This window comes from Pan troglodytes, chromosome 10, assembly GCF_028858775.2.
Source record: "Pan troglodytes isolate AG18354 chromosome 10, NHGRI_mPanTro3-v2.0_pri, whole genome shotgun sequence".
Taxonomy (NCBI): domain Eukaryota; kingdom Metazoa; phylum Chordata; class Mammalia; order Primates; family Hominidae; genus Pan; species Pan troglodytes.
Window position 1 is genome coordinate 64,202,368 of NC_072408.2, and position 23,744 is coordinate 64,226,111.

A 23,744-nucleotide genomic window follows, 5' to 3' on the forward strand; every position below is an offset into this window, starting at 1 on the left:
TCATCTCACCTCTTTCCCTCCAACGTGGGACATGACTTCTGGGAATGAGCCTTCCCAATGCAGAAGGACAAAAGGACATGAAGTATGATCATTTGTGTTCTCTAAAGAGAAATTTTGATCAAAAGGGGGAACATGTGAAAATACAAGGAAAAATGGGTTGACACAGCCTCTTCTAAATATTTGTTCTGGCTGAAGAATGTGTACGTGCAAAGGCAGCTATGTCAGATCAGTGTTAGAACCTCCCATAAATAGGCATGTTTTAACTGTAACCCCTCAAATCTTGAAAAACATCTTGAAATGATTTTTTTTTTCTATTTCAGGGACCTTAAGAAAACATATTGTAGATAGACAGATAGATGATGATGATAGTGTCAGAAGAAAAGAGAAAAGTGAGCCAAGGTGGCTGCAGTTTGGACATATGGGTAATAAAACCATGGCCTATTAACTAAGGCTGACCCTTTGTGCATTTGTAACTGGAGTTTGTTAAATATTTTACTAACAGGTACTGGTTGTAAACTTGTGTATCAGATATAGAACAAAGGCAGGATGGAATCAATCATCCTTCCGCCAGACCCTGAGATGCCTACACAATTATTAACCCTTCTTTCCTACCCGCTCAGCCACATACTTACTTTACCTTATGTGTAACATCACTGAATACCAGTCAAATCGACAAGAGTGTAATTGTTGCTTCACTGTACTGCAGGTATCCCCCTGTTTAAAAAAATGTATGAATACCGTGCCTCGTGTAATCTGCTTTGAAACACAGGTTATAACCTATTGGAACCTGTGCTTCCTGGGCGCACATCCTCAAGCTCGGCCTGATAAACTTTGTTTGATTGAGATTCCCATCTTGGTCTCTCAATTTGGGTTGACACACCTAGTATGAGACTGGCATCCGAGATGATGAGTTTACAAAGATGATAAAGACAAGTGAATTCCTAACTCAGTTATTTTTATTTTTAAATATCTCAAAAACAGGCTTACTGAGATCTTTCACGTACCATAAAATTCACTCATTTATATACCATAAGATTCACTCTTGTAATGTGTACAATTCATTGGCTTTTAGTATACTCAGAATTTTGCAACCATACCACTATTTAATTTTAGAAGACGAATGACAGTTCATAATCAGTATTTTAAGTTTTTCTTGATCTTTGGCTTTATCTCACAGCCAAATTTTCCTCTTCTTTCCCCAAACACATGGTTAAGGATGAGATTGTATGGGGTCTGTTCTCAGCTGTAACTATTAATCAATTAGAAAGCAGATAGTATTACCTTTCTTCCTTTAAAACATAGTGCCGAGTGATATGATGCCTATGAGAATAGAGGCAAAATTCACAGATAGTTTCATAGCTGATGGTGTCATTTGAACAAATAAGATAGATTGTACTGGAGGAATCATTTAATATTGCACAAATTTGGTACTAGGAAAGCAGTATTCTAAAGAACCACCAGATTGCTTGAAAAAACAAATCTCCAGTTTAAAATCAAGTTATGCCATGCCCACCCAGTACTTTGTTAAATATATAAAGTAACTTGGTTTCAGAGACCATTTTATGTCCTTGGTTTTGCTCTAGGGATTAAGTAGTGTTTTTTTTGTTGTTGTTTTTTTAAACATTTCATGGGTTTGTAGATTTTTGGAAATAATTTCAGTTAATCTCAGGGCTTCCCAAACCTTGAAATGGTTAAACACCAACCACTGCTTAACTTGGTTGCTGTAAACAAAGCCCGAAATGAAACCCCTGTGTATTTGCTGCAGATTCCCAGGTGCCTCTTAAGTGTGAGGATAAGCTCAGAAAAGGCTTAATAGGTTTATTAAGTTGTCATCCATTAAAAGGTTCACATGCTCCTTGTGTGTTGCATAAGGACAGGTGTCTGCCACCTCATTGCATTTCTCACTGAGCATTGCCTAGGAGAGGGTAAGCCCTAGGATTTAGATCCCTCTCAGATGTTCAGGCAGAATAATTTTGTCAGGACAAAAGTAAGGTCACGGAGCTATATGAAAATGGATTATGAATCCTAAGACATCAGCCTATTCTCCCCTATGTCTAAGAAGAATATTCCTCAGCTTATGACTGGAATGTCTTGCTAGGGGTGCTGGGTAAGTTTTGTGGAGGTCCCCACCAGCAGAAAAAAATCATTGAAGAGGAACACTTAATTCACAATGGCTGCTGATTAAAAAGAAAGCCTCAGTATTCACCTATAACCCTAAGATCCTTAACAGCTTAGCAGTGTGGTAACTGGCACAAACTATGGCGTCTTGGTCAAATCCAACCTCAGTGAAGGTAGTTCACATCCTAGAGATGAGCTGAATGCTGATAGCTTTGAGGACTTGTTTATTTGGGGGAAGGGAAAGAGATGGTGAGGGTAGAGATAGGAATCTATCTGTCGTAATAGGATTTGGTCTGTGTATTAATGAAATGAACTGGCCTTTTTTGCTCTGCTTCTTTTGTCCTTGCTGAGAAGGGAGGCAGAAGTTTCCAAGAGTTATGGATGAAGTTGGAGAGTATTAGAGGAACTGTTCTCTGACCTTCTTGATGGTAATGCAAGCTGTTGGGCGAGTTTGGAGAAGAGCGCAGGGTGGTGTGAGGACAAGGGCCGTATTACATTTTGCCTTAAAACAGGAATACACAAATTAAAGCAATAACTGCTACTCTGCTTTCTTGTTTCTGCAATCTTCTGTCATTTGACATTGTTTTTTCCAAAGCAACATGCGACCATTTTCTTCAGGATTTTCTTTTCAGTTATCATATGGGTTTGTTGTTGGATTGAGAAAAAAAAATCTGCCTCATTTGAGCAGGCCTCTCTAGATCTTTTCTTATGACTGTGTAGAGGGTACTTCCTCATTTTTCTTCCTCTCAAAGACATCAAATTCCCAAGCATTTAACTAAAATTATTATCAACTAAAAATGTTTTTTTTAAAACAGTTCTTAGAGGTAACTGTTTAGACTTAATTATTGGAATGCATGAAGGCCTTCTGCCTTGCCCCCATCCCACTCTTTTGCCTGCCTCTCTCACCAACAAAAACATGGCAGAGGAACAGTTTATTAACAATAGCCTGTTTGAAAGGGAAGCTTCAGTTTTTAGCTAATTATTTGCTAATAAAAGTTTTTAAAAAATTTTCTTTTAAAAGTTGTAAAACCTCTGTCTATATTTCAAAACCCCTCAATACCAAAAAAATACACATAAAAAGCCTGGATATTTGGTTCTGAATCATTTTCATTAATACTTGCTATATTATACTAACCAGAATTGGAATGGAATGGGATCAGACGAGATAATCCAAAGACAAATACAGCCATATGTCACACAAGGACGTTTCGATCAACCACAGACTGCATATATGATGGTGGTCCCAAAAGATTATGATACCATATTTTTTTGTACCTTTTCTATATTTAGATGCACAGATTCTTACCATTGTATTACAGTTGCCCACGGCATTCAGTACAGTCACACGCTGTATAAGTTTGTTGCCTAGGAACAGTAGGCTATCCCATATAGCCTAGGGGTGTTGTAGGCTATTGCCATCTTGGTTTGTGTGAGGACACTGATGTCTGCACAAGGATGCCCAATGATGCATTTCTCAGAATGTGTCCCCATTGTTAAGCAACACATGACTGTACTGAAGCTTTAGGTTTACTCATCTAAGTTTATTTCTAAAACAACTTTAAAAAGATAGTGTTCTGTGGTAATAACTCCTAAAACTATGGACACAAAAGTGGTATTAATAATTTTCTTGGCCGGGCACGGTGGCTCACGCCTGTAATCCCAGCACTTTGGGAGGCCGAGACGGGTGGATCACAAGGTCAGGAGATCGAGACCATCCTGGCTAACATGCTGAAACCCTGTCTCTACTAAAAATACAAAAAGTTAGCCGGGTGTGGTGGTGGGCACCTGTAGTCCCAGCTACTAGGGAGGCTGAGGCAGGAGAATCACTTGAACCTGGGAGGCAGAGCTTGCAGTGAGCCTAGATAGCGCCACCGCACTCCAGCCTGGGTGAAAGAGTGAGACTCTGTCTCCAAAAAAAAAAAATAATTTTTTTTCTTTTATTGTTGCTTTATGTGATAATTTTGTGATAATTTATAGTTAGACCCTCATACATACACACATCCTCTGACTTGTCCATCGGAGTTTAGTTTCTATATTCATTGCCTTTTCATCACCTCTCTTAGTCCGGTTGTTTTGGTGAGCTGGCCCTTGATTTGGATATTCCAAATTACTTTTCCTAAGGTACAGATTTACTGCCAGCTACATATTTGCATCCAGCCCCAGAGCTGTTTTCATTCCTTCCTTGACGTTGAGATTTTTTTTTTTTTTTTTTAACAGGAGGACTGCAATTTATTTCACTCTACGTCTCTGGGACATTTTCCTCCCACTGTTACTACTCTCAGGCACAAAGCCTCGTAGAAGAGGTCCACAAACCTCTAACAACTAAGGGGCAGATCAGCGGTCAGACAACATGAGCTCGTTCTTTTTTTGTCTTAATGATAATAAGGAATTATTATTATTAAATTCTAACCTTGGATTTTTGTGAATTTTACATCTTCCTTTCAGCAGTTTCAATTCAGGGGCAAACTTGACTGCTTAGAACTTCCCATTTATCACAGAAGAAATCCCCTCTGAATTCCCATTAGGCAAAGTAATATGGGCTGATGCATAGTGAGCTAGTTGTGTGCTTAGTATCAAATAGTATTCATGGTAAATGCTCAAAACTTCCCCAGAGGGGAATCACGTTAATGCAAATGTGCAAAATAAAAAGGTGTGTCTTAAATTTAAGGATGCATCCTTAATTGTGTACAGCTTCATTATTTTACAGGATTGTTTGTGGCATTTCTTACTTCAAAACCTGATTTAAAAAAATGCTTCTCTTCCCCATTTTTAGATTGCATGTTTGTTAGGCGAGTTAGGAGGTAGTAGAGTCCTCCTTAAATAACTAGGCTTTTCTTTGTGTTTTATACGCTTGCCTTGATAGTGCCAAGAATGGAGGTCGATCCAGGAGGTCTTCCCTAGAGCTGCCTGCCTGTCTTGGTCATATAACACCAAGTTGCTTGGGGGTGGGGTGGAGCAGAGAGAACTCTTTAATGGTTCCTTGTTACAGCCCTCAACAAAGATATGTCAATTCCCTTGGCTTTACAGACTATTGCCCAGAAGAAAAGATGTTTGGTTTTCACAAGCCAAAGATGTACCGAAGTATAGAGGGCTGCTGTATTTGCAGAGCTAAGTCCTCCAGTTCTCGATTCACTGACAGTAAACGCTATGAAAAGGACTTCCAGAGCTGTTTTGGGTAAGATCACCTGATGTTTGTACTATTCTTAGAGTGAAAAAATACCACAGCATACAGAAATATTTGTAAGCAAGGTGATTGGAACAATGTGCTAATAATAAAAATCACTTATTCTAATTTAGGCTGTGTAAGTCTCCTGCTTTTTAAGTGAATCAAACAATGCTGACAGCCTACTTTTTTCCAGATTATGAGGAGCTACCACATTAATCGTGAAGCCCCTTATAGTTGTAGCTAGACAAACCCTTTTGTTGTTGACTTCCTTTTGTGGTTAATTTTTAAAAAGGCTTTTAAAAAAATTACCCTTGACTGGGTGCAGCGGCTCACACCAGTAATCTGAGAGCACTTTGGGAGGCCGAGGCGGGCGGATCACGAGGTCAAGAGATCGAGACCATCCTGGCCAACATGGTGAAACCCCATCTCTACTAAAAATACAAAAATAAGCTAGGCGTGGTGGTGCACACTTGTAGTCCCAGTTACTCCAGAGGCTGAGGCAGGAGAATCACTTGAACCCAGGAGGCGGAGGTTGTAGTGAGCCGAGGTCATGCCACTGCACTCCAGCCTGGCGACAGAATGAGACTCTGTCTCAAAAAAAAAAAAAAAAAAAAAAAATTACGCTTGACCGGGTGCAGTGGCTCACGCAAGTAATCCCAGCACTTTGGGAGGCTGAGGCAGGTGGGTCCCTTGAGCCCAGGAGCTTGAAACCAGCCTGGGCAACATGGGGAAACCCATCTCTACAAAAAATACAAACAAAAAACTCACCAGACGTGGCGGTACATGCCTGTAGTCCTAGCTACGTCGGAGGCTGAAGTGAGAGGATCACCTGAGCCTGGGAGGTTGAGGAAATGAAGATACTAAAATAAAAATAAAATTTAAAAAGGCATGCTTGGTTGGCACAGACCTTTTTGACACCTTCAGAATAGTTAAAAAGTCCAGGATTAACAATAAATGATCAACAAATGTTCTGATAAGAAAAAGTGGTGAAAGTAATTTCTAACATGGGAAATCATTCTTTTTTTCTTTTCTTTTTTAAAGAGACAATGTCTTCCTATGTTGCCTAGGCTGGAGTGCGGTAGCTATTCACAGGTGTGATCATTGTGCACCACAGCCTTGAACTTCTGGGCTCAAGTGATCCTCCCGTCTGAGCCTCTCGAGTAGCTGGGACTACAGGTGTGCACCACCTTACTCAGCAATATAATCGTTTGTTTGTTGGTTGGTTTGTTTGAGACAGAGTCTCACTCTGTCACCCAGGCAGAACTGCAGTGTCACTGTCATGGCTCACTGCAGCCTTGACCTCACTGGCCTCAGGTGAGCCTCCCACCTCTCTCTCCTGAGTAGCTGGGACTACAGGCATGCACTACCATGCCCTGCTAATTTTTCTATTTTTTTGTAGATACAGGATTTTGCCATGTTGCCCAGGCTGGTCTCGAACTCCCGGCTGCCTCAGCCTCCTAAAGTGCTGGGATTACAGGCATAAGCCACCTCATCTGGCCATTTTCATTTTTTAAAACTACAGTACCTCTCTGGTTTTGTTTGCTGCGAAACTGGAATATTATGGCACATTATTTTACTTGCCAAAGGTTAGCATTTTGATACTTATGAAATATCTACACAGGCCGGGTGTGATGGCTCACACCTGTAATCCTAGCACTTTGGGAGGCCAAGGCGGACAGATCAGTTGAGCCCAGGGGTTGGAGACCAGCCTGGGCAACATGGCAAAACCCTGTCTCAACAAAAAATACAAGAATTAGCCAGGCGTGGTGGCATGTGCCTGTGGTCCCAGCTACTAGGGAGGCTGAGGTGGGAGGATCACTTGAACCTGGGAAGTTGAGGCTGCAGTGAGCCATAATCCCACCACTGTACTCCAGCCTGGGTGACAGAGTGAGATCCTGTTCACCTCCACGCCCCCACCAAAAAAGAAATATATTTACACATTTCAAGAAAGATTAATTAAACAGCAATGTTTAAAACCGTGATAATCAGAATCTCTTTTAGGTCTTGAGTTTTACTCTTTAATTTTAAAAGCATTTTTAAAAATTAAATTAAAAAAAAAATTTTTAAGTAGAGATGGGGTCTCCTTGTGTTGCCCAGGCTGGTCTCGAACTCCTGCACTCAAGTGATCTTCCCACCTTGGTCTTCCGATGTGCTGGGATTACAGGTGTGAGCCACCACACCAGCCTATTTAATTATTTAATTTTTTTTTTTTGAGATGGAGTCTCGCTCTTGTTGCCCAGGCTGGAGTGCAGTGGTACGATCTTGGCTCACTGCAACCTCTGCTTCCTGGGTTCAAGTGATTCTCCTGCTTAAGCCTCTTGAGTAGCTGGGACTACAGGTGCGCACCACCACGCCAGGCTGATTTTTGTATTTTTAGTAGAGACACGGGATTTTGTCATGTTGGCCAGGCTGGTCTCAAACTCCTGACCTCAAGTGATCCACCCATCTCAGACTCTCAAAGTGCTGGGATTGCAGGCGTGAGCCACTGCACCCAGCCTGGCCTATTTAATTTTAAAAGCATTTCTTATTTCAAAATAACCAAATTGCAGTACATAGAATTGGTTTGTTGAATCTAGAAGATAATTTTATTTCTGAAATATTCTATAGAAACAATGGAATGGGATCATCCAGGATGATTAAATTGTATCTATAAACCATACATAGATACAGTTTTTTCCCCAAAAGAAATGTGCTTGCATGAATTCTTTAAGGTAAGGGAGACTGATAAAGGTTTGATTGTTTTCTTATCAGATTGCATGAGACTCGTTCAGGAGACATCTGCAATGCCTGTGTCCTGCTTGTGAAAAGATGGAAGAAGTTGCCAGCAGGATCAAAAAAAAACTGGAATCATGTTAGTCCATCTTTCTTTTTTCTCAATTATACCTCTACTGTATTTAAAGTAACATTAATTTCCCCCTAATTTAGGAAGTAATATATCCCTAGGGTAGAAAAGTCTGAAAAGAATAAAGAAAAACACTAGCTGCTGTTCAGATATAATGGCCTAACATTTTGGCATCTTTAGAACAGAATAGCCTGGTGTGGCATTTCCTTAAGGCTGTATCCAATATTCCCCTTCTGGAGATTCACAGTAAGCATTCACCTGTTTTTAGGCTTAACTCAGTAATTCCCAGAGTTAATTAGACATGAATTCTTTTTCTTAAATCTCTTTGGATAACATGATCCTTTGAACTCAGGTTGGTACTAATGAACATGTAGATCAGACTTGAATTTGAATTTTGCCTTTACCACTTACTAGTTGTGGACTTTGGGCAGGTTATATTTATTCATGAAGTGCAAAGATAATAGCTCTCTTACAGAGCTATTGTGAGAACTGGATGAGATGGTGTATAGAAAGTATAACACAGTTATCGTTCACACTAGCCTTACATTGTCCTTTGATGACAGTGTTATGTTATTATAATAGGTCATGATTTTGAAGATGATAACAACCTTCCTTTTTACATGGGGTAGAAATCTGCAGCTAATAAATGTGAATGAATACCTAAGAAACAGGGCCATATGGGGCGAGATCAATGGCTGGGCTAGACTGTGGGAGAACATGCTATTGCTGTCGTGTAACTCACCTCAGAGATTAAGGTGTAAAGTGAAAAAAGCATAAAGAATAGGCCTGAAGACCTTGATTCCAATCTTCTCCCCTCTCCACCCCTCTTACCCATTTACTCGCTTGGTGAAATAAGGCAAAATGCATAATTTATCTTTGCCTTGTTTTCCTTCTGTCTAAAATTGGAGTAACAAAAGTAGCCCTATTTTTTGCTTTGTACTAAATATAAAAAGTATATGAAAGCTTTTCGTAAACTGCAAAACATTATCCTGTAGAAATGGAGTTGTTTTTAGGTTTGATTCTTAACCTAGCTGGGTCATCCAGTAACGATTATCCCATATACAAATCTATTTAAATTTTTTTCCAATAGACTCCCACTATTACCCATTTCACAGGAAAGAATATCTTTAAAAACCCCAGTAGATAAATATTATTTATTCCCTTGTGTCATGTGATGATTAAAGGTGCACATGGAGCTTCATCCTCTTTTCAGTATAAAACTGTGGTTCTCAAATAGGCACGGATCTGAACCAAAGGGATACACTGGTGTCATTTTAAAAATATTATTAAATATTCAGTATTTTCTTCCAGGTGGTAGATGCAAGGGCTGGACCCAGTCTAAAGACTACATTGAAACCAAAGAAAGTGAAAACTCTATCTGGGAACAGGATAAAAAGCAACCAGATCAGTAAACTGCAGAAGGAATTTAAACGTCATAGTAAGTTTGATATTACAACATTAGTACTTAATAATTGTTTTGTTATTTTTGGCTGGGGGTGGTGTATGGCATGTGTGGATCATTTTTTCCTTTATTGCTTTTTATAAAGAGCACTGGAAGGCAATGTTGACTTGGTAGAGATGTTATCTTATTTCTATGAAATCTTGGCACTCTTTCTGATTTTGATGTCTTAAGAGAGTATTTCTACTAGCTAACCACTTCAGATTGCACTGAGACCACCCTGATGTCTTTATTGACATCTTAATTTTCTAGAAGGTGCATTTCTAGCTCATTTACTTGATTTTTATCCATAAGGAAATTGAGTCCTGCAGATGTGCAAGAAGGTACGTAAAGGGGACAATCTGAGACCAAAGTCCAGATTTTCTGGAAAGTAACTTTAGAAATCATAACGCACATATTGAAATACAGCCAACCTCAGGGCTTGCTTTCAGGTTTAAGGGGCAGTGTGTGTTGTGTGATAGAATGAGAAAGGAATGTCTAATTAGTTAATGTCAGGTCACATGCTATTATTGGAAGTTTTGGGGGGTTGCTGTAATGGCACATCTGTATTTTGGAATTGAGATTTTAGATTTTGAAAAGGAAATACACTGCATATAATGTTATTGTCTAATAAATATCTCTATTACCCTTGGGGTTTGAAGGAGCATTATTGAACCAAACACATTAGTATTTTCACAGCAAAAAGTAGCAGTATTCACATTTAGTGGAATAAATAGATAGTACATAGGCTAGTCAGGTTTGTCTGCTTATAGTCATAGTTTAGGTCATGCCAGATTTTGTGGCCAAATAGGTTAGGAATATACTTTCTGTTTCCAGAGCTTTCTCAGAATTGCGGCTAGGGGTTGTGGATCTCTATTGGAGCTCTCAGTACTTTTAAAAAATCTATAGGGCCCTGTTAGAACATTATCAATCAAGACATGGTTATCATGCTTGTTTTAGAATAATGGAAAAAGACATCTAAGTTTAGTGACGGTAAAGTGAGGAGTGCAGGAGAACTCAACATTTTTTGAGCATTTTGGTATACTAAGCACTTTACATATGTAATCTCAGTTATTTCCATCTTAGAGCTCAGAATAGGAGGCACAAAGAGGTGATTTAAACTTGATCTGGGCCACTTAATAAGTGGTAGAGATGTAAAATATTTAGGAAATATAAATTTGTATATGTATTTTAATTATACACTTACCTTTCCTAACCAGCTCTCAACCCCCCATCTCCCTAAAGATTTAACTCTACCTTCCATTCTCACTAGATATTTTCTTTTATTTCTTTTTTTTTTTTTGAAACAGGGTCTCGCTCTGTCACCCAGGCTGGAGTACAGTGGTGTGATCTTGGGTCACTGCAGCCTCTGCCTCTGGGGTACAAGCAATTCTTGTGCCTCAGCCTCCTGAGTAGCTGGGACTACAGACATGCACCACCATGCCTGGCTAATTTTTGTATTTTTAGTAGAGTTGGGGTTTTGCCATGTTGCCCAGGCTGGTCTCAAACTGAGCTCAAGCAATCCACCCACCTCAGCTTCCCAAAAGTGCTGGGATTACAAGTGTGAACCATCACACCCAGTCCTCACTAGATGTTTTAATGAACATTTGGGAAACATTAATTTTCTTTTATCACTTGAAGGCGGAGGAACTGATTATTCATATGTATATTCTTAGCCCTTTCCCTTAATTATAGAGAAAGTGATATCTCACTTTTGCCTTACTTAAGGGAATATTCAGTGTAATTTTAGATTTTTATTATGAAACTGTGCTGTGTAGTAGTTAGAGACTGAAAATAAATTCCTTTGATAATAAGGTGTGTAGATTGTGGAAGCTCAAACTGAAACAGGGTGTTCACCAGGTACATTATAAATTGCTGGCACCTTTGTGCATTGAAGCAGTTGGGAAACGTGAATTTTTATACATCACCCACTAAATGGTCTGTGCTTCTGGTTATGTGTTTGCTTCTGTGTATCCTGCACATACCAGGCCTGTATTCTCTTCTTTCTTTCTTTTTTTTTTTTTCTGAGATGGAGTCAAACTTACTCTGTCAACCAGGCTGGAGTGCAGTGCAGTGGCACGGATCTCAGCTCACTGCAACCTCCCCCTACTGGGTTCAAGCGATTCTCCTGCCTCAGCCTCCCGAGTAGCTGGGGTTACAGGTGCATGCCACCACACCCAGATAATTTTTGTATTTTTAGTAGAGACAGGGTTTCGCCATGTTGGCCAGGCTGGTCTTGAACTCCTGACCTCAGGTGATCTGCCCTCCTTGGCCTCCCAAAGTCCTGGGATTTCAGGCGTGAGCCACCATGCCCAGCCCTGTATTCCCTTTTCAAGACATTTTGTGGTGTACTGGAAAGGCATTGGACCTAGAGTTACAGATCTGGATTTGAATATCGGCTCTTGTCACTAGCAAATGTGTAACTCTGGAGTCACTTGACGTTTAACCATAATTTTCTAATCAGAGAACTGGGGATAATCAAGTAAAAAATGGCTTTGTAAAACAAAATAAATTCCTCTATAAATGTTAGCTATTCTTTTTGTGTCATCCTTTCCAAAATCTGCAGTGATTTCTGCTTGCTATAAAATATGGTTGAGAATTCCTAGAAAGTGTTTGAAGGTCCTATTTTTGTTTGAGCTGAGTCAGTTCCTGGAGTATTTTTGGCTTCCACAGCTTTGCTCATTGACTTTGCCCATTGTCCCTACCGACTTGATGCCATCTAATCACTCCTTGGTGCCTTCTAAATCCTACGTAATTTTTAAGACTTAAAATTGCAGTTTGGGCTGGGCATGGAGGCTTACACCTGTAATCCCAGCACTTTGGGAGGCCGAGGCAGGTGGATCACCTGAGGTTGGGAGTTTGAGACCAGCCTGACCAACATGGAGAAACCCCGTGTCTACTAAAAATACAATATTAGCTGGGCGTGGTGGTGCATGCCTGTAATCCCAGCTACTTGGGAGGCAGAGGCAAGAAAATTGCTTGAACCTGGGAGGCAGAGGTTGTGGTGAGCCGAGATTGTGCTATTGCACTCCAGCCTGGGCAACAAGAGCAAAACTCCGTCTCCGAAAACAAAAACAAAACAAAACAAAAATGGTCAGATAATTGAAATTTCAAATAGTTTAAAGATATTAAGCACTTCCTAGGAGAGTGAGTTTTCCTCAGCAGCATAGAGGTGTCTGTTGATGTTAATTATTTAGGAAGTCTTAAACATCCCACTAGACTCATTCTTTTAAAACCTGCTACTCTTGAGGATTTTGTTTGCTAAGTTAACATATTAAAAATACTAACGGGGCTTTCTTTTAGATACCTAATTTTATGCTGTTTTATGTAAATATTTGTAAATATAAAATATTTGTGAGCTCTATTCGGAAAACGTTTTCTTGACTGGGTGTGGTGGCTCACACCTGTAATCCCAGCACTTTGGGAGGCCAGGAGTTCAAGACCAGCCTGGCAAACATGGCGAAATCCTGTCTACTAAAAATATAAAAAAATTAGTTGGGTGTGGTAGTGCACACCTGTAGTTGTAGCTACTCGAGAGGCTGAGGCATGAAAATCCAAGAGGTTGGAGGCTGCAGTGAGCTGAGATCCAGCCACTGCACTCCAGCTTGGGCGACAGAGTGAGACTCTGTTTTAAACAAACAAACAAACAAAAACAAAAACATTTTCTTGGCTAGGTGTGACCATGCCTGTAATCGCAGCACTTTGGGAGGCCGAGGTGGGAGGATCGCTTGAGGCTAGGAGTTCCAGACCAGTCTGGGCAAATAACGAGACCTTGTCTCTGCTAAAAATTAAAAAAATAACCAGCCGAGTGTGGTGGTGTGTGCCTGTGGTCCCAGCTACTCAGGAGACTGAGACGGGAGGATTGCTTGAGCTCAGGAGGTTGAGACTGCAGTGAGCTGTGGTCATGCCACTGCACTTCAGCCTGGGTGACAGAGTGAGATCCGGTCTCAAGGAAAACCAAAAGATAAAAATAATTAAAAAAAAAAAAAAAACCCAAATTTTCTTTAGTCTGTTTCTTTCCATGCAGCATGTAACATAGGATTTGATGCCTTATAAATATTTAATAAGTACTTGATTGGTTATCTGAATGGAAGGATTGCTCTGTCCACGTGTCCTGGGACGGGCAAGGTGTATGGTAGGCCCCACCTGTGTTTATGAGGTTTATGATACTGCTCTTGCTGTGACGTGGCAGTACAACAGCCTTATAGCACAATGACTGTTAACCAAGAAACTTATTTTCTGGCTTGTACATTTATCTGACATCTTCACATAAACAGGCAAAGTATTAAATCAGGGTTAGCTCTGCATCTAATGAACTGCCTTTATTCCTTATTAAATCAGGATCTTTTGTTTTCTCTTTATAGGTATAATGTCATTATTCTTTGGCTGCTTTCAAGATTTTTCTCTTGGTTTAGTTTATAGAGGCTTAATTATGATGTGTTTTGGCATGGATTTCTTTGGGTTTATTCTGTTTGGCTTTGGTTAGCTTCTTGAGTCTTAGGTTTATGTCTCGCCAAATTTGACAAGTTTTCAGCCACTATATTTGAGTACTTTTTCACCTCTATTCTCTTTTTCCTCTCCCTCCAGGACTGCAATGACATGAATGTAGATGTATGTTTGACTAAGCTCCACAGGTTTCTCCTGCTCTGTTCATTTGTTTTCTGTGTCGTTCATATGGGGCAATTTCTGTTGTTCTTTCTTCCAGTTCACTGTTTGTTTTCTCTCTCCCCTCCATGTTGCTCAGCCCATCCACTGTGGTTTTTATTTTCTTTATTGTATTTTTTTCAGTTACAAATTTTCCATTTATTTTTTCCTTATAGTTTTCTATCTTATTTTTACTGAGGCTTCCTATTTCTTTGCCAAGCCTATGTTTTCATTTATTTCAAACATGTTCATAATTGCTCACTGAAGCATTTTTGTCGTGGCTGCTTTAAAATCTTGGTCAGATAATTCTAATGTCTTTGTCATCTTAGTGTTGGCCTTTTCATTTAGTTTGAGATCTTCCTGATTCTTGGACTGATGTAATTTTTTATTGAAACCTGGACATTTTCAGATTATGTTGTGAGACTCTGGGTCTTATTTAACCCTTCTATTTTAACTGGTTTTTTGACACCCCTCAGGGCAGGGAAAGAGGGAGGGGCCTCACCACCCTATTACCGCCAGGTGTTAGAATTCCAGTTTCTCTCTCAACCTCCATTGACATCTGAGATTGGGGGGAGGGGGAGGCTCCTTGTTACTACTGGATGTCAGGAGAGAGTTCAGACTACCACCTGGTGAGGGTGGCCTTGTACTTAGTGGGCCATAACGAAAATCCTGACTTCGCTAGGCTTCCTCTGACACCACCCTGGTATAGGTGTTGGGGTGCTTCCTAAGTCTTGTGAGGGTGGAAATGTAGGCTCTTCACCTCAGCCTCTGCTGGGGTTAGGAAATGTCCACAGTTTTTTCCGTGGGTTTGGCTGGAACAGGAAGGTTAGTGTTCAGAAATGTTTTCTGTCTGGCTAGGCTGCCCTTTTCCTAGTTCTTTGCTAGAGAGATCAGGTTTTAATTGGGGTTTTGGATTTTTGTTTTGTTGTTGTTGTTTTGATTGTCTGTACCCATTGGCATTTCTGGGTGGCTGCTGTTTCACTTCCAAAGCTGGGGATTATGAGGCAAAAGGAAAATCCAGAAAAACTAAGGAACCTACCACCATGGCTTGCCTTGGGTCTTGAGCTCCCTAGATGATCATCACCTTTTGGAGTCTCAGGTTTGTTTTATATATAATATCCAGGGATTTTAGTTGTATAAGCAGGAGGAATAGGAAAAAGTATGTCTATTCCATCTTCTTCACTTCTTTAAAAAACACCTTAGTCTGAATATCTTCAAATATCAGTAGTGCATAGAAAATGAATTATTTTTTACTTTTTCTTTTTTACCAACTCTTTCACAGTGTCTTATGCTGAGGTTTAGTTGCAATTACATGTAATGAAATTGAAAATTTTATTTTTTCTTTTAATCTTTATTGCAGATTCTGATGCTCACAGTACCACCTCAAGTGCCTCCCCAGCTCAATCTCCTTGTTACAGTAACCAGTCAGATGACGGCTCCGATACAGAGATGGCTTCTGGTTCTAACAGAACACCAGTTTTTTCCTTTTTAGATCTCACTTACTGGAAAAGGTAAAAGAAACAAAGTATCTCTCTAACCAGCAAACCATCTTAATTATGGGCAGTATTTTTCTACTTCCTTAGCAATTAAATGGCATTTGGCAAACAGTTGGTAACACAAGATTGCAGTGGATTAAGCAGGAATTGAGCAGGGAAGTGGGAGTTTTGTATGTTCTTCCTATTAAAATTTATTTAAAATAAAAATCACATCAAGGTACCTACATTGCCTATTGCTAGATAAGTGGAGTAGAAAGACAATATGCAGTGGAGAGAATCAGTAAAACTAAGAGTTGGTCCTTCAAAAAGACGTGACCAAAAATATACTAGAGATAAAGTGGATCAGGAAAAGGAGATAATACACATAAGCAATTTTAGGAAAGAGAAAAGAGACTTAGGTATAGATAAAGCAGACATTTAAAAAATAATAGGATATTATAGACAATTTTATGCCAATAAATTTGAACATACAGGTGAAGCAGGTACAGTACTAGAAAAAAGACATGTTGCTAAAGCTGTCTCAAGAAAAAGTGAAAAACCGAGATAATCTCATAATAAATTGATTCAGGCCAGGCGTGATGGCTCACACCTGTAATCCTAGCATTTTGAGAGGCCAAGGTGAGGGGATTGTTTGAGCCTAGGAGGTTAGGTTTGCAGTAAGCTATTTTTGCACCATTGCACTCCAGCCTGGTGATAAAGCAAGACTCTATTTAAAAAAAAAAAAAAAACAAACAAACCACAATAGGCAAGTTGTACTAAACATCCAGGAACAGATGATTGGGGCCTATGCACTGGCTTTTCCAGACTATGGATAAAATAGGGCATAGGCCCCAAGCATTTTTAAGGCTGATATAAGTTTGATACCAAAACAAATATATCATCAGCCACTAGGGTTATTCTAGGTATGTAAGATTGGTTTGAACATGAGACGATCAACTAATATAATTTACCACATTGACAGTTTCTTTTTTTTTTTTTTGAGACGGAGTTTTGCTCTTGTTGCCCAAGCTATAGTGCAATGGCTCGATCTCCGCTCACTGCAGCCTCTGCCTCCCGGGTTCAGTGATTCTCCTGCCTTAGCCTCCTGAGTAGCTGGGATTACAGGTGCATGGCCACCACGCCTGGCTAAATTTTTGTATTTTTAGTAGAAAAGGGGTTTTACCATGTTGGTCAGGCTGGTCTCGAACTCCTGACCTTAGGTGATCCACCTGCCTCAGCCTCCCAAAGTGTTGGGATTATAGGCATGAGCCACCGTGCCCAGTCCACATTGATAGTTTCTAAAGGAAGGTGTTGTCTTCTTAGTGGTGCAAAGAAGGAGTTTGACAAATTTGAACATTCCTTTAAGGTTTAAAAAAAAAAAAAAGTTTTAGCAAAATAGGAATAGAAGGAAACTTTTTTACTTAGACAACAGGTATCTTACAAAAAGGACAAAAGTACATAATACATAATTGTGATAAAATGAAAGCATTTTCTCTATGATCAGGAACAAATCAAGAGTGTTGACTATTACCATTTCTATTCAGCATTATACAGAAGGTTCTAACCAATACAATATTGGTAGTAGTAGTGATAGTGGTAGTACCAGTAGTAGTAAACACTTTAGAACAGTGCCTAGTGCATACTGTAAGTACTTTAAAGTACTTTAAACCACTTTGTTTGCATTTATTTAATCTTTTTTTTTTTTTTTTTTTTTTTTTGAGACAGAGTTTCACTCTGTAGCCCAGACTGGAGTGCAGTGGTGTTATCTTGGCTCACTGCAATGTCCGCCTCCTGGGCTCAGGCAATTCTCCCACCTCAGCCGCCCAAATAGCTGGGTCTACAGGCACGCATCACCACGCCTGGCTAATTTTTGTATTTTAGTAGAGATGGGGTTTCGCCATATTGGCCAGGCTGGTCTTGAACTTCTAGCTTCAAGTGATCTGCCTGCCTTGACCTCCCAAAGTGCTGGGATTACAGGTGTGAGATACTGCACCTGGCCTTATTTAGTCTTTATGACAATTCTGTGAAGCATTATGTGAAAACACAGGTACAAAGAGGAAGTACTTTGTTTAAGGTTACATAGTAAGTAGAGCAGGATTTAAATCTAGGCAGTTTGGCATTAGAATGATACATTTTATCATAGTGTTAGGAAATATAAAATAATGTAGTAGTAAAATATCAAAAGCCCTTTGGAGGAGTTATGTAAAAATCATACAATATTGTTGAATAACATTTATTTATGTGTGTGTGTGTGTGTGTGTGTGTGTGTGTGTGTGTGTGTGTATATATATATATATATATATATATATATATGTCTATGTTGAGAGAGAGAGAGAGACTCACTTTGTCACCTAGGCTGGAGTGCAGTGGTGCGATCTTGGCTCACTGCAACCTCCGCCTCCTGGGTTCAAGCGATTTTCCTGTCTCAGCCTCCAGAGTAGCTGGGATTACAGGCATGCACCACCACACCCTGCTAATTTTTATATTTTTAGTAGAGATTGGGTTTCACCATGCTGGCCAGGCTGATAGTGAACTCCTGACCTCAGGTGATCTGCTCGCCTCGGCCTCCCAAAGTGCTGGGATTACAGGCATGAACCACTGCGCCCGGCCGTTGAATAACATTTAAAGACACCTAAATAAATTGAGAGGTATAGCACATTCATAGATATTATTAAACTGACTGTTAGGGAGATGATCACTTTGTAGATTCAGGGTAATTGCAGTCAAAATCCCAACATATTTATGGAACTTTACAAGCTAATTTATAATTTATATAGAAAAGCAAAGGGCCCAAAATAGGCATCTTCAGAAGAAAAAGGAAGATGTGGATAAACTTGCCCTAACAGAAATCAAGACATATTATGAAGCCATGGTAATTAATGTGTTTTGGGACTAGGAATAGAAAAATAAACCAATGGAATAGTATAGAGAGCCTGGAAACAAGCCCACATATGTATATAGCACTTGTTATGTGATACATGATGTGGGGGTGATTGGTGGGCGAAAATGGTCTGTTCAATAAGTGTTGCTAGGATATTAAAAACAACATGGTTATTCATGTGGAAAAATTGGGCTTGGGTTCCCTACCTCACACCATACACAAACACCAATTACAGATGCATTAAAGTAGAAAATAGATTATGACTTTTGAGTGGGAAAGGATTTTTTTATGACAGAGTACTTAAGCATTTAAAAAAACCTCCAGGTTTAATTACATTATAATTATGAACTTAAATTCATCAAATAATACCATAAAGAAAATGAAATGATATCCAGCACATATATCTGACAAAGGATTAGTATCTGGAATATACAGACAACTCCTACAATGGAAGAAAAAGATAAACCAACAGAAAAATGGACACACTTAGAAAGGAATCATGAAATAACTCATTAAATGATAATGTGTTCAAACTTTTTGAAAATCAAGGAAATACAAAGTAAAATTTCAATGAGATACCATTTTATACTCATTAGATTGGTGAAAAAACTAAAATAAAGTCTATTACCAAATGTTGGGGAGAAGGTATGGAATGATGAGAACACTGTCAGTTATAGGTGTAAATAGTTATAACCATGTAGATAAATGGCCGTTTTTGAGTAAAGTTGAAGATGTTCCCATTCCTATATGCCTGCAATATAAACTAGTAAAAACCTTTAATATGTGTCCACTGATTTATACATTAAAATAAGAGTAGATAAATAAAACTGTGTTATATATTCACAGGGTAGAATATTATACATAAGTTAAAATGAAATAAAGCTCTATAACAATATGTATGGATCTCAATGTTGACTAAAACATTGCAGAATACATTGTGATTCTGTGTGTGTGTGTGTGTGTGTGTGTGTGTAAGTGTAATGGATAACTGTGCAGTATGATTAGAGATGCCAACATACAGTGAAACCATGAAGTATAAAGAAAAGGGAGTGATAAACCTAAAATTAAGTGGGGAGAGGATGAGATGAGGTAGGATGGGACTGTGGAGGGGCCTGCAGGGGGCTTCATAGGAAATGATCTTTTTTCCCTTAGAGTATGTGGTCTGTAGGCATTCTCATTGTGTTGTCATTTTTGATGCCTTTGCTAACACACACCCTTTTTTGTTTTTTTTTTTTGAGACAGAGTTTTGCTCTGTCTCCCAGGCTAGAGTGCAGTGGTGTGATTTCGGCTCACTGCAACCTCCACTTCCTGGGTTCAAGTGATTCTACTGCCTCAGTCTCCCAAGTAGCTGGGACTACAGGCACGTGCCACCACGCCTGGCTAATTTTTGCATTTTTAGTAGAGATGGGGTTTCGCCATGTTGGCCAGGCTGGTCTCGAACTCCTGACCTCAAGTTATCTGCCCACCTCAGCCTCCCAAACTGCTGGGATTACAGGTGTAAGCCACCACACCCGGCCCACACATGTATTTTTATCTACTCAGTATTTAATTAAAAATTACCACTCAAGCACTTACGAGTTGATAAAGAAAAAAAATTAAATATATATAAAAAATTGCTAGCTGCATCAGCCTGTTTATGGTGGCTGATTTTTTTTTCAAGAGTTGGTGATTTTGGAGGAAATAGTTAACAACATCAGGGGCAGCCTTTGAAACTGACTGCTGTCTTTCAAAATGCTGTCTTCCTCAATATTTGAGAAGATTCCAGTGTGGCCTTTAAGGCAACTGGGTAATTCCCCTTCTCTAGCTAATTGGGGTTACTCTAGGAGCCCTTTCACTTGGAATGTGCAAGATTGTAGAAGCACAACTCTTTGGTTATATTGGACTAGTTATAATAGTGAGTAGATTTCTTTTGTATTCCTATTTTTCTTCCTTATTAATGTATCTTGTTCTCCATTTTTTCTTTTAGACAGAAGATATGTTGTGGGATCATCTATAAAGGCCGTTTTGGGGAAGTCCTCATTGACACACATCTCTTCAAGCCTTGCTGCAGCAATAAGAAAGCAGCTGCCGAGAAGCCAGAGGAGCAGGGGCCAGAGCCTCTGCCCATCTCCACTCAGGAGTGGTGACTGAGGTTTTTATGTAGAAGGGGAACAAAAAAAAAAAAATCTGAATTTTGAAAAACCACAAAGCTACAAACTGACCCTCTTTTTTTTTTTTGAGACGGAGTTTTGTTCTTGTTACCCAGGCTGGAGTGCAGTGGCGTGATCTTGGCTCACTGCAACTTCCGTCTCCCGGGTTCAAGTGATTCTCCTGCCTCAGCCTCCCAAGTAGCTGGGTTTATAGGTGCCCGCCACCAGACCTGGCTAATTTTTTAGTTTTAGTAGAGACGGGGTTTCACCACGTTGGCCAGGCTGGTCTTAAGTGACCCTCTTATTTTTAACTTGGATACCTGCTATTCTGCCAAAAGACAATTTCTAGAGTAGTTTTGAATGGGTTGATTTTCCCCACTCCCACAAACTCTGAAGCCAGTGTCTAGCTTACTAAAAAAAGAGTTGTATATAATATTTAAGATGCTGAGTATTTCATAGGAAAGCTGAATGCTGCTGTAAAGTGCTCTTTAAGTCTTTTTTTTTTTTAATCCCCTTCTAATGAATGAAACTAGGGGAATTTCAGGGGACAGAGATGGGATTTGTTGTATGATAAACTGTATGTAGTTTTTAGTCTTTCTGTATTGAGAAGCAGTGGTTGGGGCATTTTTAAGATGGCTGGCTACTCTTGTTTTCCCTCATGATAATAAATTTGTCATAACTCAGTAACATGAACTTGCCCCTAGAGGTAGTTGTTAATAATTTTGAAATATTAAGGTCTTGCCAAGCTTCTGATGATTCACACCTGTACTACTGATTATTAAGCAGGACAGACTGAGCTTTCTGTTGCAAATACCTTGGAGGAGAAAGTAATTTCTAAATATACAGAGAGGTAACTTGACTATATATGTTGCATCCTGTGCCTCCCTTCATATTAATATTTGATAAAGATTTTAATTTATGTAAAACTTCTGAAGCAGAATCAAAGCTCCTCTTGGGGAAATGGCAAGTCTTTAGGACAGGCGAGACGCTGTATGAATAGTACCAAAGCATTACCGCATGGTAGAGAACACACTCGATTAAAAATGTTAAGCTATCCGAAAAATAAAATGTGCAAGTCTTCAGGATGGCACAAAACAAAGGTTAATGCTTCTTGGGGCACATTTCTTAGAGGGCTTGCTGAGTGTGTAAATATAATCGACTTTTGTTTGTGTTACATGACTTCTGTGACTTCATTGAAAATCTGCACAATTCAGTTTCGGCTCTGGATTACTTCAGTTGACCTTTGTGAAGGTTTTTATCTGTGTAGAATGGGTGTTTGACTTGTTTTAGCCTATTAAATTTTTATTTTCTTTCACTCTGTATTAAAAGTAAAACTTACTAAAAGAAAAGAGGTTTGTGTTCACATTAAATGGTTTTGGTTTGGCTTCTTTTAGTCAGGCTTTCTGAACATTGAGATATCCTGAACTTAGAGCTCTTCAATCCTAAGATTTTCATGAAAAGCCTCTCACTTGAACCCAAACCAGAGTACTCTTACTGCCTCTTTTCTAAATGTTCAGGAAAAGCATTGCCAGTTCAGTCTTTTCAGAATGAGGGAGAAACATTTGCCTGCCTTGTAATAACAAGACTCAGTGCTTATTTTTTAAACTGCATTTTAAAAATTGGATAGTATAATAACAATAAGGAGTAAGCCACCTTTTATAGGCACCCTGTAGTTTTATAGTTCTTAATCTAAACATTTTATATTTCCTTCTTTTGGAAAAAACCTACATGCTACAAGCCACCATATGCACAGACTATACAGTGAGTTGAGTTGGCTCTCCCACAGTCTTTGAGGTGAATTACGAAAGTCCAGCCATTATCATCCTCCTGAGTTATTTTGAAATGATTTTTTTGTACATTTTGGCTGCAGTATTGGTGGTAGAATATACTATAATATGGATCATCTCTACTTCTGTATTTATTTATTTATTACTAGACCTCAACCACAGTCTTCTTTTTCCCCTTCCACCTCTCTTTGCCTGTAGGATGTACTGTATGTAGTCATGCACTTTGTATTAATATATTAGAAATCTACAGATCTGTTTTGTACTTTTTATACTGTTGGATACTTATAATCAAAACTTTTACTAGGGTATTGAATAAATCTAGTCTTATTAGAAAATAAAAGGAGCTGTTTTGTGGCTTTGTTTGACAGGTCTTCAGTAAGAATAATGTTTTTGGCTTTCACATATACTCAGTTTAAGTGCTTAGTATTAATAACAAGTCATGAAGGGAATAAATTCCTCTTCACTGAGACATAGACTTTGGAATAAAAGACATTTTAACTGATGTGCACAATTATTAATCTAGTGGATAAGATGGATTTAAAAGGAAGAACAAAATGTTCCCAGTACTTTTTACTGTCTGTGGTTTTATTACTATCTATGGGCATAGTGGGAAGCATCATTGAGACTTCAGGGAAACTATAAAAGTTGGAAGGGTGGTGGCATCCGGGGTTGGACGCTGGTTCTCAAGTTCCTAGCTCTGCCCCTTGTTAGTCATTTGAGTTAAATAATTAATGGGAATATCTACTTCACAAGATTATGAGGAATCCTAAGAGGTGTAATCCATATCAGACTTTTAGAAACCAGTTGTTTTATTACCTGGGAAAGGTAATAAAGGGCCAGACTTTTTATACTACTGTTAGTATTTAAATTCGGGATAGTCTGGATGCCACCTAATACAGTTACTATGAAATTAACAAGGTAACTAAGGAAGTTGATAGTACCTGTATTATCTATTGCTATGTCCTAAATTACCATAGATTTAGTGGCTTAAAACAAATGCGTCTCAGTTTCTGTCTGAGCATGGTTTAGATAGGTCCTTTAGAAAGCTCATGGTCTCATCTGCATTCTCACCTGGTGATTTTGGAAGAACTCATTTCAGCCTCACTCGGCTGGCAGAATTCAGTTCTTGCCACTGCAGGACTGAGTGTCCAGACCTCTCACTGGTTGTCAGCTGGAGGCCCCCGCTTAGTTCCTTGCCAGCTGGGTGCTCCCTGCATGGCCTGGCTGCTGACTGGACCACTGACATGATTACTGTCACTACCAG

General features: G+C 39.3%; 1 protein-coding gene across 7 annotated transcripts in view; it reads left to right on the plus strand.

The window, feature by feature from the left end:
• Window positions 1-22,820, plus strand: part of SINHCAF (SIN3-HDAC complex associated factor) — a 45,899-nt gene extending 23,079 nt beyond the window's left edge. For 5 of the 7 annotated variants that reach the window (XM_001138752.7, XM_063786760.1, XM_024347910.3 and 2 more), the window contains 5 exons: window positions 5,146-5,293; window positions 8,036-8,135; window positions 9,438-9,564; window positions 15,569-15,719; window positions 20,531-22,820. In XM_001138752.7, the coding sequence (XP_001138752.1) occupies window positions 5,166-5,293; window positions 8,036-8,135; window positions 9,438-9,564; window positions 15,569-15,719; window positions 20,531-20,690 (666 nt within the window). In that variant the 5' untranslated portion in view covers window positions 5,146-5,165 and the 3' untranslated portion in view covers window positions 20,691-22,820. Of the gene's footprint in view, window positions 1-325; window positions 423-5,145; window positions 5,294-8,035; window positions 8,136-9,437; window positions 9,565-15,568; window positions 15,720-20,530 lie in introns of those variants that run through there. The other 2 variants (XM_054664382.2, XM_063786759.1) reach the window with 2 other exon arrangements.
• The last annotated feature ends 924 nt before the right edge of the window (window positions 22,821-23,744 follow it).